This window comes from Poecilia latipinna, unplaced genomic scaffold (genome assembly GCF_001443285.1).
Source record: "Poecilia latipinna isolate Pla-1442-1.1 unplaced genomic scaffold, P_latipinna-1.0 Scaffold1586, whole genome shotgun sequence".
Lineage (NCBI taxonomy): Eukaryota > Metazoa > Chordata > Actinopteri > Cyprinodontiformes > Poeciliidae > Poecilia > Poecilia latipinna.
Window position 1 is genome coordinate 110,984 of NW_015114202.1, and position 17,652 is coordinate 128,635.

At 41.0% G+C, this 17,652-nt stretch overlaps 1 protein-coding gene across 28 annotated transcripts in view; it reads left to right on the forward strand.

Annotated features, from left to right (window-relative positions):
• kif1b (kinesin family member 1B) overlaps positions 1-17,652 on the forward strand; it is a 70,000-nt gene that overhangs the window by 33,082 nt on the left and 19,266 nt on the right. For 6 of the 28 annotated variants that reach the window (XM_015058920.1, XM_015058922.1, XM_015058936.1 and 3 more), the window contains exons 13-26: positions 67-209; positions 769-810; positions 1,269-1,340; positions 2,863-3,074; positions 3,908-3,987; positions 4,918-4,993; positions 6,001-6,080; positions 6,426-6,532; positions 7,012-7,095; positions 7,270-7,450; positions 7,542-7,614; positions 16,265-16,370; positions 16,749-16,769; positions 17,082-17,230. In XM_015058920.1, coding sequence (XP_014914406.1) covers positions 67-209; positions 769-810; positions 1,269-1,340; positions 2,863-3,074; positions 3,908-3,987; positions 4,918-4,993; positions 6,001-6,080; positions 6,426-6,532; positions 7,012-7,095; positions 7,270-7,450; positions 7,542-7,614; positions 16,265-16,370; positions 16,749-16,769; positions 17,082-17,230 — 1,426 coding nt within the window. Of the gene's footprint in view, positions 1-66; positions 210-768; positions 811-1,268; positions 1,341-2,862; positions 3,075-3,907; positions 3,988-4,917; positions 4,994-6,000; positions 6,081-6,425; positions 6,533-7,011; positions 7,096-7,269; positions 7,451-7,541; positions 7,615-10,332; positions 13,157-16,264; positions 16,371-16,467; positions 16,486-16,748; positions 16,770-17,081; positions 17,231-17,652 lie in introns of those variants that run through there. The other 22 variants (XM_015058923.1, XM_015058924.1, XM_015058937.1 and 19 more) reach the window with 13 other exon arrangements.

Consider the following 17,652-nt stretch of genomic DNA (forward strand, 5'->3'; position numbering starts at 1 on the left):
ATTTGAAAACCCCCCCATATAAATCCTTGGGGGGTTTTTTTTTTTTTTTTTTTTTTTTTTTTGTAGCTACGCTGACCGAGCCAAGAACATCAAATGCAACGCTGTTATCAATGAGGATCCCAACAATAAGTTGGTGCGTGAGCTGAAGGACGAAGTGGCCCGACTGAAGGAGCTGCTCCGCGCTCAGGGCCTGGGAGACATCCTGGACAGTGAGTGCACAGCCACACTGCTCAGCCATCAAGCTGGCAACAACCTCTCTGTTCATTACTGTCTCAAAGCTCTGTGCCATTCATGTTCCCTCCTATCCAAGTGTCTGTACTTGTGCTTAATTCAAATTAATATGCTTTCAAAATACACTTTGGTTGGTAGGTATCGATTTATTTTCTCCTATGAAATTTGTACTTGGGGTCCCGATGGAAAGTCTGCTTTCCCCTACTGTGCCTGACAACACAAAGTAAACCAGATGGAAATATCTCACTTCATTAGCTACACACAAGAGTAATGGCTCGCAGGCCTGTCAATTAGGAACAAGACAGCAGTGTCAGCATGAATAATTACAAAGTGTCGCAATGTATAACAAACTGCCTACTTGCTAATGTTTGCTTATATCTTGTGTAACAACTTGGCGCCTAACCAGTCAGTCTATGACCTTGCGTCTCATCCTTATCATCATTTCCATTTAGTGCTGAAATATTTCTCCCAAGTTATTCGTCTCATACTAGCACTGACTTCTGATCCTTCTCATCTCTTCCTGCTCCCTCCCCTTAGTTGATCCAATGGGGGATGATTACCCAGGAAGTGGAATCAAATGTGTGTATACGTGTGCCAGTTGTGCTCTGTATATCACTATTTGCCAAAATTCTAAAGGCTAATTGCTTAGGACCCCCACTGCTTATATATTAAGTCTGCTGCCAGCTTTGCATGCATTTGCTTAAAAGCCATAAATGGCTTAAGAAATAAGACTCAGAAATGCAAGGCTTTTGTAGGTGGTCTGATTTGGCAAAGGTTAGCATGCCAGTAGGTTACTATGCTTCGTGCTTGCTCTTCTGTTATTTTTTCTTCAAAATGATGGGGTGAGGCAGCTGCTTTTTTTTTGCAGGTTTAAATCCTACTATGTATAAATTTAAAGTAGTACATCAGTCTCCGCCATGGATCATTTTATAATCATGTCTCACCTTCTCTCACTCACTGTCTGACGCTGCTTTTTTTGTTGCCGGTGGCTCTTGCTGCTTTTTATTCTGTTTTCTTTCACTAATCATCCACCGCAGGTGACACTGCTCAAAGCTTTAGAATGGCACTTCTGAGTTCTCAAAGCGAGGCTCAGATCTACATTCGGAAAGGTGCATATACTTTTACTTATAAGTAGCCGCTTCAGAAGTGTGTATGCATATGGAGTTGACTAACGTAGTGTGCTTTAATAGTTTGAATAATTTTGTAGTGTTCCCTCTGCTAATACATCTCTACCCTCTCTTTGGAAATGGAACCAAAAGCAGTTGCTCACTTGCTCTTTGCAACGAGTGGTGCGAAGTTTAGGAAAATCAAAAGTTGTTTGATTTCAACGTTTAATTAATCACATCCTTGCTTTCTCGGTTTTATATATAGGAACATGTAAAAGTAGCAAATTTTTGAGTAAAAGTTCATTTGTTTTTTTCTTATTCACTGTTGAACAATTGCTAACTAACTAAGCAATTAATTAGCAATTGCTAACTAATTTTTCCTCACTTTATTAGATATACACAAAAGTGTTAAAACGAAAATCATGAGGTTGCAAGTAAGACTAAGTAAATGGCTAAGGCTAATTACTAAATTTATCTGTTGAGTTTTAACAATTTACTACCAATTGTTGCCATGTAGCTTTACATAAAGTCCTGTAAGTGGACTAGTTAATGAGTTAGAAGAAAAAATGTTGTGGTAATTCATAAAGACGACTGATAATTTTAGCTTGCACAGTTTAAACATGTAACGTGTAGTTGTTTCTAGCTAGACAGCTAAGCTAATGTTAGCGGCAAGCTGATTAGCCTTAACCTCTTTTGTTTCAAGTGGGAATTTATTGAATAAAGTTGTGTATAAATCATCTTGGCGAACTTATGTTGGCTGGAAGATTCACATTGAAGCTGTAGATTTTAAGCAATTGTAAGTACTCCAGTTAGCTTGGACATCACTGCTACTCTGTAAGGTTTTCTGTTTTAACAAAGCCTACATGCCCTCCCTACATGAAATGATAACTCCTAATTTTATCCTCTGTTTGAATGTTTGCATCTCCTAGAGAGCACATTGCAGGCCACCTTAATTAACTTCATGGCCATCATTTGAACCTTCCAGTGAGGCAGCTGCAGCTTTGCTGTGTTTCTGGCTCTGCGACCAGCATGTGTAGAGCAAATTAATCAACCAATCTGCAGGCTGAAGTTTGGCAGCATGTCTATTGGTTTCTCTTCTTGCACTATCTTGCAGTCTCCATCTCACTTCCATCCTGTAGTTAATAAATTAACAGCAGTTTTCACACAGGGTCTGTAATGCTGACTCATATTTAAAATAGTAGTGAATCTGAGTGCATGCTAAGCTCTAGTCATTCTTCTCTGAACGATGTTGAATGGGACCAGAGAATCTCCTAGAGTGAAAACTGCTGCTTTCTGTAGATAATCTGCATTGTGGTTGTTTGTTTTAACCCTCTGATGTAAAATGTGTGTCTTACATTGGTCTTTCCCCTCCTGTGTCCTTTCTTTCCCCCCCAAACCTTTCTATTTCCCTTTCTCTTCCTATTTGATGTTTGTTTCCTTCATTTATGCGTTTACTCCCTCCACCCTAAACCCTGGGCCTTCCCTCCCCACTTCTATCTTTCTGTCTTTCTTGTTGCTGGCTCAGACCTCAAAGACATTCAGAACAATAAGAATAGATACTTGATAGCCTCAGAGAACCAACGCCCTGGCCATTTCTCCACAGCCCCTATTGGTTCCCTGACAGCTTCTCCGTCCTCTGGCGCATTGTGCAACCAGGGGGGTCTTCAGTTGGTCACCAGCATCCAGGAACGCATCATGTCCACCCCTGGAGGAGAGGAGGCCATTGAAAGACTCAAGGTAACACTTGGAGTAAATAACACAGTAGTCAAAATGTAAGTAAACCACAGCTCACTTTGTCTGCACGCTACCAAGAAGCGGAGGATAATTTTTAAGCTTCCAAATTTGAAATCAGCTTCAAGTAAAAATCTTAACACCTCAGCTTTTGCTTTTGATTAGTAATATTGTTTAATATCTAAATAGCAATGCTTCAATCTTAGCCCCCACACCAATAAAACTCCTCATCTAACTCCACGTGTGTCCTCTCGGAGCTTCATGTCGCTCCTGTGCGTGCTCTTGCTGTTTACATAAGGCAACAACATAGAGGCTGCAAGAGCCCGCCTTGAGCTGGAGCTGCAGTTTCCATGACAACCATGGTTCCCAATCTGTCTGTCATCCCAGTGACGTCAAGCGCCGACGCAAATACAGAGGAAATAAGACGAAAATAGATTCAGTTCTTATTGGAGTCGTAGCGATCACAGTGAGGCACATCGTCATGTTTAGTTGAATGAAAACAGTAAACATTTTAGTGAAGGTCAACATTTGTGCCTCTCTTATAAGTGTGATTCTCCCCGGCACATTTGTTTTTACACTGTATGCCTGTGATGTGCTTCATTAAATATTTACCGTTATGATGTTTTAATAAAAAGCCAATAACTGCAAAATGAAACAACTCGCCTTGCTTTGAGAGTTCAAATTTGCCCCCTTTTAATTTCAAAAGAAAATGCCTCAGCCTAAATAATTCAAGCTGTTTCTTACTCGTACATCAGAATAAGCCCATGAAGAGGTTTGTTTAACTAAAATACACTGTAAGCTGTAATGTGTGTTTTTTTTTTTTCCACTTCTGTTTTCAGGAATCAGAAAAGATCATTGCTGAGCTCAATGAAACCTGGGAGGAGAAACTACGGAAGACTGAAGCAATCCGCATGGAGAGGTCAGCACAGTCAGTCGGCGTATTCTCATTTCCATATGCAGATCCTGAAAGTAGGATTGGGGGAAGAAGCGCGCGTCCTCCATGTGCATCCACCCCGTCAGACCTAATTGGGATTCATAGTCTGCCTTCGATGCGCGTCGGCTGGTGTGACGGCTTTGAAAAGCTGCCCCCACACCTCCGTGACGTCAGGCGCTGTTTGTGTTCGACTTTCCCAATCAGGCAATCCGCTGTGCAGGCCTACGTCCTGCTGGGTTTTTATGTGTGGATGTGACAGGCGTTGTTTGTCTCACACAGATCTCTCTTTTTTTTTTTTTTTTTTTTTTTTTCATCTATTCATAATGCTCTTGATCCTGCTCTTTTTTTTTTTTTTTTTCTTTTTTTATTGTGTGTAAAGCTAAATGTGGTTCTCTTGACGTCTCACCGGAGAGTTCAGTGGAAAATGCCCTGTTTGTAAAAGACGTGTCCCCCCTGCTGTCTGCGACTGCTGATTTTTCTCTCTTCCTTCTTACATTTTAATGCCTTTAATTTTCTGCATTGTCTGTCTTTAAATCTTTAGAGCTTGCAATCTGAGAGTCTTGCTACTGTCTCTTCATTCCTCTTTGCTGCTTTTCTCACTTTCCGCTGCACCAATTCTGTCCATTTCCCTTGTCTTGGTCGCCTTGCGCTGCTGCACAAACACCCTTCTTGCACTTTTTTTCCCCCTCCTTTATCCACTCATCTGTAGCTGCAGTCCTGCTGCTGTCCATCCTCTGAGTCAGACAAAATCACTTACCCTAGTCTATTGCCAGGTCTCATCCTCTTCCAGTTCTCATCAGAGAAGTGTTTTATGAAATTAAGTATAGCAGAAAAAAAGATGTGTAACATGCTTTATGAAGTCCTTATTGACTATGCAATGCTGTTTCTGAGTATACATGCATGTCTTCATTACAGGGAGGCTCTGCTTGCAGAGATGGGCGTGGCAATCCGTGAAGACGGAGGCACTTTGGGCGTGTTCTCTCCTAAAAAGGTAGGGAAGGTCATAATTCCTCTGGGTGTGGATACTGGCCTCGTCTCCCATCACTTCTGTTTTCCATCTTATCTTTTTTTACCCCCCAAGAGAGCCCTCCCTTTACTGTCAACATTTCTCTCGCAATCCACTCAGTCATTCTGTCTTTCTTTCCACTTTCTTTTTTCCTTTTTATTCTTTTTCACCTACTCAGCTTAGCCGTGACGGGGCATTAGATGAGCAATTTGATTGCTTTTCTGCCAAGAAGGTTTGTTTAGTTGAATGATTAGACAAAAGAATCAGTAGGCTTGTTTCTAGAATTAGGGGGTCGTTGCGTAGTGTCCAATCTCTGCTTGTTCCCGTGGTTTAGAATTAAACTTTTATGCTTCTATGACTTGTTTTTAGTTAGAAGTCAGATCATTTTACAGTGGTGTATTATTTAAAAATGCTGCGCTGTTCCACGCTGATGATTCAGACCTTTTACTGCCAAGGTCTCTTATTTAAGCTATTAGCCTTACTAGACTTTCCATTTGCCTCATCTCCCCTTGCAAGTAGAAGCAGCAACATGTGGCGTCAGTAAAAACTGCAATTTATGTTTGTGTGCAGTTGTTAACAAAATCATAATAATAATCAGCTTTGGATTTAGAAAACCTCTTCCAAGTGTAATGCCTGGCTGCTGCACATTATTTTCTGCTTTTGTTTTTTTGTTGTTCATGTCTTCCTATTCAGTTTCTTTTACTGAAATTTCTGTCCTTTTGCTGTCTTCCTTTCCACGGGTTAGCATTTCAGAGAGAAGCCTTGTGATCTCTATACAGACTTTAATGGGGTGTTTTCCCCAAAGAAGGTTAGTTTGGATTTGGATTTGTAGGATCACCCATAGTCCGTTTTGTGATGCATCAGATACTTTAGAAAACCACAATTGTTCATTTTTCCCCCTGATGAGACAGAAGATGTAGAAACAGCCGCCTGACGCTGGTGGAAGGTTTTGTGGTGATCTTTCTTCCTTTTTCTTTTCTGTTCATCTTCAGACTCCACACCTGGTCAACCTGAACGAGGATCCTCTAATGTCTGAGTGTCTGCTCTACTATATCAAAGATGGGATTACAAGGTAACCAAAACCCGAATAATAAGACCTGCATTGTTTCAGAGGATCTGCACATTTTCTAATGTTTTATGTCTAGCAAGGGAAACCTGAGGAGTCGGAGGCTTAAAATCCGGCACTGCCAGCATTTTATTCCATCTTCTGTGGCTGTCCTCTCCTTGTCCTTTCAGTAGACTATTCTTTTGAAGTATTTGGTTACATTGTTCCTCTGCTGGGGGGCATGAGAACATTACACTTTAGTACTAGCCTCTCGCATGCATTGGATCTGATTGACATCTGCTACATTTTCTAAACGGTCGACAACGAAACAGAAGACCTGGTCTCTCAAAATGGACTCTGTGTTTGTGACAGGGTCGGTCAGGCTGACGCTGAGCGGAGGCAGGACATCGTTCTAAGTGGAGCTCACATCAAGGAAGAACACTGCATCTTCCGAAGCGAAAGAAATGGCAACGGAGATGGTGGGACGTCAATTATTTTTCTTCCCAGTTTGTTTAATGTTTATATTTATTTATTATGGCGTACAATGGGTTGGTGATGAAAGGATTAGAGTATTTTTTTTAAAGATGGAAGCACTTAAAACTAAAGCCTTGTGAAATTAAGTTAATGGTTTTTTTTACTCCCAATGTTTTTTTGGTATATTCTTATCTCAATACTTTGTTTTAAAATTTGACCACATCTTATGAAAGTGGAAAAACTACAAAATAAAAATAATTTGGGGAGCAAAAGAAGTGTTATGAAATTAATTTGCTCCAGAAATACATAGAGATGCTACCATGCATGTTTTTAAGTGAATAAAAGTGATTAATTAATAAATGTTTGAAAAAAATAGGCTCTCATTGTCTATAATCATAACATAAAGTTATTACTCTTTGACTCAGTTTTGATTAGTGATGAACTATTAAGTCTGATAATTGTTTTTTTGTTTTCCACTCTGAAGTTATTGTCATGCTGGTGCCATGTGAGGGATCTGAAACCTACGTCAATGGCAAACGTGTTGAGGAAGCAATCCAGCTTCGTTCAGGTACGTGTCCCTTGTTTATTTTGTCGATTAAAATTAGAAACGTAAATGATTTTGACTCTTATGGGTAGTTTTTTCTTCTTTTTTTTTTTTTAGTTTATTAGGGTGTTGGACCATATAAAATTGTTCATGTTTTGTTGACTTTCTCTGAAACTCCTGGGATCTGCCTTTGCTCAGGCAACCGCATCATCATGGGAAAGAACCACGTGTTCCGCTTTAACCACCCGGAGCAGGCTCGAGCCGAACGGGAGAAGACGCCGACCGCTGAGACCCCCGTCGAGCCCGTGGACTGGACGTTTGCTCAGCGAGAGCTCCTGGAGAAACAGGGCATCGACATGAAGCAGGAAATGGAGAAAAGGTACTGGAGCCGTCCTTCATTCGTTGTTTGACGGGTCTAGGCTTTTGTTTTTGTCTGACTTTGTCGCAACATGCTTTTTGCACCTATGAAGGCTCACCGAGATGGAAATTTTGTACAAGAAGGAGAAGGAAGAAGCAGACCAGCTTCTGGAGCAACAGCGACTGGTGAGTTGGGATAAGATGGAACAAAATCAAGGCCCACTTGACTTTCCTAAAAATGTTTGAGAGAGAGTAGTGCTGAGTGGTTTAAGAGGACTTTCGTTTTAATTTTAAGCTAATTTTGTTTTAGCTAGAAGCAGCTTCTTGACCGATTTTATCTAGTTTGGGTTGTTTTGTGTGCGATTTTTGAGGAAAATGTATTTCCACATAGAAAATTCAAAACCAGGATTTTCTCAGCTCTGCTTAGTTTCTTAAATACTAGTTTAAATTGGGACCTTTAAGCCTCAATTAAACTAATTTTTCACTCTGACACTTGTGAACTGAGTGTGTGAATTACATTTTTTTACTTCTGGTGCATGTCTGTTCTTCTTGCATGGAAGTTTTCTGGTTTGAGACGGATGAGCTTTTCATTTGTGTCCGTTTCTGAGTTTAACTGAAATTTTTTCCATAGAAAGTCGATCAAGACTTAGATTGCTCAACTTTCCAAATTCCCTATTTCCCACCTTTCTTATGTTTCCGATAGTGGATCTGAGTCCTGCAAAACAGCACCTTGAAGATAAATCAGATTTGATGCGAAAAACACAAAATCTTTTTGAACCAAATACTTGGTGGTACTAAAACCACAGGATTTCCCTTCTCTTCTGAAAAGATGCTGCTTTTGCATGGTTCATGTTATTAGCATGTTTTCTTAACTCCTACTGGTTCTGGACTAAGTTGCAGTGTTTACCGCTGAGCTGTTCAACTCTTTGAAGTGGCTGTTGATTTGCTTGGATTAGATCTCTCCTCTAGTTTTCTTGCTCTGGTTTTTGTCCTGAGTTTCATCTCTTCAATGCAGTTGCTGACATATTTCAATGCATTGTGATAACTAAAATATTCCTGCTGTAGATTTATTTTTTTATTTGTTTTTTTTTGACAGATAGTGACAATGTGGTTTCTCATTGACTTCTTTGGCTACCTCTCTTTGTTAGCGTAGCGCACTGAGGGCGCGGCTTCACAATGGAGTTCTCGCTGCTCAGAGTTAAACGACACAAAGGCCTTTCTCATATTTCGGTGGGATCATGTGCAAAAACGTCAGCCATTAAAGTATCACTTTACCAGAGACATCACATGCCCCATTTCTGGCTTCAGGCATAGTCTCTCGCACACAAAAAATACTGACCGTCAGCGCCGACTGGTTGTGATCTGTAATGTTTGTTGTCTACAAAAAAAAAAAAATGAGAAACTGCATTTTGTTTTTCCAACTAACAACTCTTTTGTAGTGGATTAACACTTGCCCTCACTTCTGATCGTCTTCTCTACTGACTTTCTGATCAGCTGCGGCAACACTCTGTCTTCTAACTCACCGCTAACACTAAAGACACTCAAACCTTCTGGACTAAGGCTCCAAAGTCCATGTATATGCATGCCGCTGTTGCATGTTTGGGATCCAGCTGTCAAATCGTAAAACTTTCAATTAAGAAGAGGAATATCACAAATCATTAGAAAAGACCTCCAACCAGCAGCTATCATCTGTTATTTCCTTTCTGATCATTGTAGACATGCTTTTACTTTTATTATTAATATGCAACAAAGGAAACGCAATCGTCTGAAAATTTGCTCCCAATTATTAAAAAAAAAAACAACATAAATTCATACCACTGTGGCCGATCAAGTGGTAAAGAGACAGAAAAACTGGGAAGAATGTCAATGAAGCCACTGTTGCATTTAAATTTCTTTTCCCGTCTTGAGTTTGAGTGAAATTCCTGAGGTGACTCTGCATGGCGCCATACATCTTTTACCGTTGCGATGTATGCAAAGTAGAGATGTCCTGATCACGATTTGTTGTCATTTAAGAAGAGGCACTTGCATATACCAAGTCGCGGTCCAACACCAATTCTGTAGACATGCTTGAAAATTCACTATCTTTAAAATACAGTCAAACACTATTACATGCATTAATATATTCCATTATAATTTATCACCAATGATGCTCTGGATGTTGCAGGATCCATTTATCTGACTAGGGTTATTTTGTGGACAAAGTTTTTGGTAAATTTAAATTTAAATCTTGTGAACGAGGTTTTGGTGTTGAGGTTTTCTGAATTTATTGGACAATTTTAACATGTTTTGATATTATACTTTATCAGTAATTTGGCTTGTAACAATTCAGTGCAGAAAGCTTTCAGGGACAGTTGTATTGCCTCATAAACTTGGCAATTTGCTTTAACTAACTCGACATTTACAGTATAGTGTTTCAGTTGCTTTCTGCGAAGCTCTTTACTGCATATGAATCTCTGAGCACACCAAGCTCATTAATCTAGCTAATCTAGTTTTGCTAGTCTCTGTTTTCACAATCACAGACCGTAAAGCAAATAGTGTGAGGTGAGTTTATTCAAAGACTCACCTTGATGAGGGAAAACACTGGCCATTTAATCAGGTCAGATCGCAATGAAAGTTTGATGCATTCCTTTGATCAGGACATCCCTATTCCTAAATACATAGAATATAATTTATAAAAAATAATTTTGTTTTGTAAAGAAAGTCCTACAAATCCAGGGAAATTCTCTTTAATTGGCCAATGACTCCTATTTTGCTCTAGCTTTAGGTTCCCATGTTGCATATTCATACCTTTTTTTTTTTTGCAGTCATTCTTTTTTTTAAACCATTCTTTCATCCTATCCCTGATTTCCCATTGTAATTTCTCCTTTTTTTTTGGGAACCATTTTGGTTTGTTGTTTTCTCAAGGATGGAGACTCTGATAGTGGGGATGACTCAGATAAGCGGTCTTGTGAAGAGAGCTGGAGACTGATCACTTCCCTGAGGGAAAAGCTGCCGCCCAGCAAGCTGCAAACCATAGTGAAAAAATGTGGCTTACCCAGCAGTGGGAAAAAAAGAGAGCCGGTTAAAATGTACCAGATCCCCCAGCGCCGGCGCATCACCAAGGACTCCAAGTGGGTGACCATCTCCGACCTGAAGATCCAGGCGGTGAAAGAGATCTGTTACGAGGTAGCACTGAACGATTTCCGCCACACACGGCAGGAGATCGAGGCTCTGGCTATCGTGAAGATGAAGGAGCTCTGTGCGAGCTACTGCAAGAAGGACCCCAACGAGCGGGACTCGTGGAGGGCCGTGGCTCGGGATGTCTGGGACACTGTCGGAGTCGGCGACGAGCGCATCGAGGACGTCATTACAAACGGCGCCCGGCCCGGAGGCGTAGTGATGGACGACCTCAAAGTGCACATTGACAAACTAGAGGACATCCTGCAGGAGGTGAAGAAGCAGAATAACATGAAGGACGAGGAGATCCGTGCTCTCAGGAATAAAATGGTGAAAATGGAAAAGGTTCTTCCTCTCATCACCCCGGAGGGCCAAGAAAAGCCTCCCGTGGCAGGAGCTCCCACTGGTGCGACTAGAACACCAAGCCCTCGGGAAGAGAAATCCCTGGTGCAGGAGAAGCCAGAGGAGGAGGACGTGGATGCACAAAAATGCCAAAGCGCAGGGGACGACTCCACCATAAAGCGAGGTCACATGCGCTGGATGCGCCAGGAGCAGGTGCGCCTCAAGAACCTCCAGCAGCAAGAAATCTCCAAGCAGCTCCGCCGGCATCCCGGACCTCACCGCTTTATACCGCCAGAAGACCGTAAGCTGCGCTTCCCCTTCAAAAGTAACCCCAAGCACCGCAACTCGTGGAGTCCAGGTACTCATATCATCATTACCGACCAGCAAGTCATAGAGCTAAAGGTGCCCAAAGAAGCTGTAGAGGAAGAGGAAGGAGAAAGCCCTGCTGAAGAAGCAGTGCAGCCCAGAGACAAGATGGCCGCCTCAGTCGTCCACGTCACCCCGCCTCTGCCGAACACGTCAGTTCAGCGCCGTAGAGACTCGGAGCAAGGTTTAAACCAGGGTCACAGACAAAACCATAGGAACAACCAGCAGCCGCACGAACGCGGCCGCAGCAACTCTTTCAACCACCGCCAGCGGCCCTCGGGTTCCATGGAGTCTCTGCAGCCGCCCGAAAGCAGGAGGCACACGCAGGCTTTCTACCACCCCAACCCACCGGCGCAGCCGCCGCCTCACTACCAGCATCCGCCGTGCCACTACAACGCCGTGATGTACACGGACGGCGGCTTCGGTGGCTACCAGCAGTACCACCACGCCGACCACGCTAACCCTCCTTTCAGCTTTCAGCCGCCTCCACGAATGCGCAGGCAAATGTCCGCTCCCAATCTAAAAGCCAGCAGAGAGACGGCAGTCTGACTGACAGAACTAGTTTCAAACGCTTTTACTTTTAGGCAAACGCATTACAGATCACAACAGCAAAACTGACTGGGACTATTGCACTTGATAAATGTGTTAACTGGTTGATCCAAGTGTTGTTCAAAATGTAAAAGAAAAAAAAAATACTTTTCTCATCGTCATGATCATGTTATTCCTCATTTCTATCAGTTTTTGCTGCATTGTGTGTATGTGTGTGTGTGTGTGTCAGTCGTCTTCAGGAGCATTGAGAGAGTCACAAGGATTTAAAGCCAACAAGACGATAAGGGGGTTATTTTTAACAGGAGAGCAACGCTTCGCCTGTTCATTTATCGGCATGTACGACAATTCATGAATCATGCTTTGATTTGCCAAAATTATGCTCATGTTTGAATCTCTTGAGTTTACATTTTTACTGTTTTAGTATTGATTTGATGACGAATGTTTCAACCCGCAGCACTACGCCGTGTTATTGCCCAAATGAGGAACAGAAAGCAGTTGGTATTTATTTCATTTTTGTGCCATTTTGACTGACTTCCAGATGGGAAAAAAACGAGTCCTTATTGCAATTTTTAGACATTTTCTTTGAATACAAATCATGAATCACCATTCTCCTTACTTAGCAATCAAACTATTCTTGCTCATTTAAATTTGGAGAACTTGAAGCACCGGTGAAAGGTGCACCTTTTTTTTAACTTGAGACTAAAATCGTAGTAACTGTGTGTGATATTCAATAAGTGCCTTTTTATGCACTAACTTTATTAACCCTGCTATGCATTTGCAAATCAGTATTTTCTTTTTCTTTTCCTTTTTATTCACTGTGCTGGCTCCTTTTCTTCTTTTTTTTTTTAAGAAGCTTCACAACACACCAAAAACGTTCAGTTGTTTTTGCAAGCAGCTTTGTGATTTGTATCCTTTCCTGTGCTTTTTTCCATGTAACTGCCACCACTTTTGTTAAAGTATTTTGCACTCCATGTCTTTGGAAAGCTGTGTATTTACCCAGGGAGCACAGTGATGGTTATTTTGAACCTGTAACTTGATTTTTAAGATTTTTTTTTCTTTTTTTTACCCTCCCCCTATCAGAGATCTATTCTTTCTTCAAATCCTGGAGCTCAATGAACCACTACATGCTGAAATGTTGAGACACACAGCTGAGATATTAAGTTTATCGTCCAAATCTTTCAGCAGTTTTTCCCCACGTCATAAAATTGTGCTGTATTTTAATTTATTATTTTTTTTATTTGTTCCAGCCTTAAAATTTTTAGTCTTGTGGTTCATTGGGTAAGCACAGAGCTCACTTTGTGTCAATGGATACCCACAGAGTGTTGTCATGGTTCCCAAAGTCTGGCCTTTAAAAAATGTTGGAGGAAGGGCAACGACTTGAAATGTTTGCATACTTGCTATTCAGGAGAAATGTCCAGATCGAATGAGATTTTGAGGACTGTTTAGTTTTTGTTGGATCCAGACAGAAAAAGCAATCATTCAGAGAAATACATCTGTTTTTTTTTCCCCCTCCAGTTGTTCTGCGCTGTAGCTGCTTCGAATAGTTTTAGCAGAAAGGTTTGCCTGTTCATGTCTTTTACTTGCTCCATCTGCAGCTCTAAAATATCCCGATAATTCTCATAACTTGATGTCAGATGTCCTTCATAACATATAATCAGAAACAAGTGTTTAAGGAATATGTTTTAAAGACTATCAGAGTGAATGTAATGATTACTGTCCCTCTATGACTATCTATTTTTGCATGTCACATCTTAGAAGTCCTAAACTTATAGGACCTGCTCCTTATAAAACAGCAATTCAGGAATTGCTCCAGTTCTGATGGTGACCAGTTAGACTGGAAAGTGTGCATAAAATGTCAAATGAACTCTGTACAGTATTCTTTTCTTCTGAAAAGCACATAACCTCTATACAAGTGTTGTACATCTTGTTGAATCATCAGTATGTGCCTCATTTTGACTGTGTGTGCTGTTGCTATTACAGTATATTAGGTATTTTCTCCAAACCTATAAGACCTGATGAATATTATTTACAAGTATATTTGCATAAAAAAAGGACATAAGTGTGTTGCTGGAGAATTTATTTTTCAAATGATGACTGAAATAAAATGATCTGCTTTTATTTGAAGATTTTCTACTAAAGAGTTTGATTTTTTTTTTTTGTTTGTTTGTTTTTTCTTCAGTGTCCAGGATAAAATTGTAGAACGACAGAGAACCAAATCAGGACTTTTAGTCCATATGGAAAGTCATACTCATTTAATTATGGACATTTGACAGTGCAGTTCCCAAAGCTCTGAATTTCATCAGCAGCTCATTGTTTCCTATTGTGTTGTTCCATGTAAATCAGTGATGATCTTGGAACTGCATTGGTAGGTTGTCCTGACAGCAGTAACTCGAGTCTCTGCAGGACGACTTCTGTTTCAATAGATGCCTCCAAAGCGACACATTTCAGCAACAGTTTTTCTTATTTTCATTTACATTATTATTTTATCTTTTTTTAATAAATTCACGATTTCCTCCTTCCGCCGACGTCTTCAGTTGTCTGAAGTTTTAGGGTGAATGACTCCTAATAATTTGGCTTGTAACACATTTTAATGGTAGCCCAGTTAATGTGTGGACAAATCCTACAGAGAAAACTGTTCTCTTACTTCTTAAACGTGGCACTAGCAGGGTTTCCCAAAGAGAACCTGCTACGCCTGGTGGTAGGAGCGCTACCCATCGTGTTTTCTGTTGCAAAATATTGAAAGTTACAAAACATTTGGGGGTGCACGTGCAGGCATCGTAATGTGAAATAATAGCGCTAGGTCAATAGTCAACTATAAACTAGCTTAATCTGTCTTTACTGTCACTGTTACTAGTATATAAATAAAGATTTAAATGAAGACGACATTTAGCCAGGTGGGGGGCAAGAAAAGCCTGGTGGGCCTCCAGGCTTATAATACACTGAGGGAAACCCTGACTAGGGTTTTTGGCATCAAGTAATCAAAATACCTTGTAAGCATCAAAAAATAAATTCTTTATTATTCTGGCCATATTCAGATTGGCAAGTATGCCTCTGTCTCTCCCCAGACGTTTGCTTCCACCTGAACCAGTGCTGTCCAGTCAGCAATGTTGTCGACATATTTAGCAAGTTTCCATAGCCGTCTCCTGACTTTTTTTTGTGACTTTTGACAATTCCAGAGCTTTTTCTGGTGATGCTGTAAATTCTTTGGAGACTTGGGGAAGTACGTACTGTTCTTGTTCGGCTCAACGATCAGTTGGTTCTGTCGTGGGCTTCTCCCCCGACCCACAGGTCTCCCTGAGGCCGGGCTGCTCCAGTCCATCACCAGCTGGAGCCAGACCTCCTCATCTAGGCAGGGAGTTGATATAATAGTCTTTATCTGACTTAAATTGCTGCACTGAGGTAAATCACTGGATTTGTTGGTTTTGTCGACATTTGTTTGTCCAGTACTCTACTCATGTGAATTGTAATCCATTAAAATCCATTTTGTTTCTCATGACAGCGATTATCATACACTGATAGTGTTGCTCAAATGCATGTGTGTTGGAAAGAGGATTACATTTGGCTTTCAAAGCCTGTAAGTATTACATTTCTGAAATATTTGAACACTTTAAATGCGCAGTGTGAATCTACTTTATGACGTCTCCTATGACGGTGACGGTGCTGCCAGCTTTACGCCGTCCGTCTTCTCTCAGTCGAGCTGAGAGTTTGGGTTTCGGTGTGTCGGTAGTTTTCAGCAGCGAGGCGAGGAGGTCAGCACCAGATGAAAAGGCTTCATTGTTTTACCAGAAGACTGTGAACAAACAAGATGAGGTCATCGGGACCACAGGCTGCCTGGCCTTCTCTGATGATGATGATGGCGCCCCTCATTGGATTACATTTGACTCGGCTTCTCCCGGCTCTTTTCTTCTCCCACTGAAGCCATTTCGTCATTTTAGAAAGTGAATTGTTTACTTGGTACATTAGCCACTGAGTTATGATACCTTTTAGCTTCTAAAGAAGCAAAACAAAACAAAAAAAAAATCACTTGGCATCCGAAGTTTTAATAATGTATGCTGATGGGTTTTGCTCTATGATTTACAAATCTAATCGGTTTGGAACTGTTTCTCTTTTTGTTGTTGTTGTGTTTTGTTGTTCCAAGTAATACATTTTCTAGGCTATTAATATTTTACACACCGTGCAGAAATATTCTGCTGTTTAATGTGTACTGACATGTTATTTGCCCATCATTCTAGATCATGCAAAAAAATGTAACCTTACACCTATGTTGCAGACAATTTTCTTTGGCTAAATGATCAAAGTTTTCAGAAACGAAGCTCCTGGCATCAGTCCTTGGCTGTCATTTGGGCCGAGTTGTGCTGCTGATTTCACCTGTGTGTCCAGCTGATGGACAGCTGTCCATGTCCCCCTGTGTGTCGGTGTCCAGGTTTACGAGAGCAAACTGCAGGAGCTCCAGAAGCAGGTGGAGACGCGCTCTCTGGTCGCAGAGACGCCCGACGAGGCAGAGCTGGAGGAGGAGGAAGAGGAGGAAGGTGTGTACTAAGAAGATGTTTCTTTTGATGCATTGGCCACGAATGGAAAGTGTATAAATAAATGAGCTGTGTGTTTTCTTCCACGTTCTGTGTCCAGAGCCTAAATTACTGGGATGTGCGTATATAATTTTTCTACAGTCATCTTTTATTCTAAGACATATTAATAGTCATTCTAATTTCCCACCAAAGGTACTAATTGAAATCAGTCTATAGATTCATAAATCTAATCCAACATAACGTTTAGCTAGATGTTAAATCGACCGTACTTGTTTTAACGTTTCAGCTTGTCGTTTACAAATTGTCTTAAAATGTCAGACAACTGTAGTTCCTCCTAATTTCATTTTCCATTTTTAACACCTTCCTGGCATCTGCTTGAAGTTTTAAGTCCAGCTGCTGTTGGTAAGTCGACACTTTTAGAAACTGTGTGGAGCTGAATTGGAAAAATAGTCCAGTTTGGATTTTAAAACGGTCTTACTGTCTCTGCGCAGTCATTTCTTGCAGGACATTTGCCTTCGTGATTCCACGTTATGAATTATGCTGATTTTCTTCCACTAATTTAACGTTCTCTGAACCCGTGGAGAGGTTTAAACAATCCAAACTGTTCTGTAAAGACCTTTCAGATTCCCTCCCCCACCCCCTGGTTTAATTTGCCTTTAAAACGCGCCGTGAGCGTTATGATAATGTCACCTCTGCTCGGTGTGTTCTCCACAGTGCCGTGGACGCAGCACGAGTTCGAGCTGGCTCAGTGGGCCTTCAGGAAGTGGAGGTACCATCAGTTCACCTCCCTGCGTGACCAGCTGTGGGGGAACGCCGTGTACCTGAAGGAGGCCAACGCCATCAGTGTGGAGCTGAAGAAAAAAGTGAGAGAAATGATGCTGCTGCTAGGTTTTGTTACGATGAATATAACAATGTGCGTTATACTGCAGTAACAGAGGACTGCTCTGATGCAATATTTGGTAATGCAATCCCGCTCTGCAGGCCAATAATGAATCATTTGGGTAAACTTTGATTCTTCAAATAAATAAAGATAAATTGTGTCCAAGAGGCCAAAAGCTGTTGGAGAATGGTGATGAAATCACAATGACGTGCAAGACGAGACTGAGGAAAATGTGAGTTAATTGCATCTGCTGGAGGTGAAACGCGTAAAATTTATAATGTAAATTAGTTTTTTTCATTTAAAGTCTGGTCTTTTCCTGGTTTCCCTTTTTTTTTTTTTTTTTTTTTGTTTTTTTTTTTAAAATTTTTGGAAATTTTTTATTGCGCAAAAATGAATCTTGAGTAT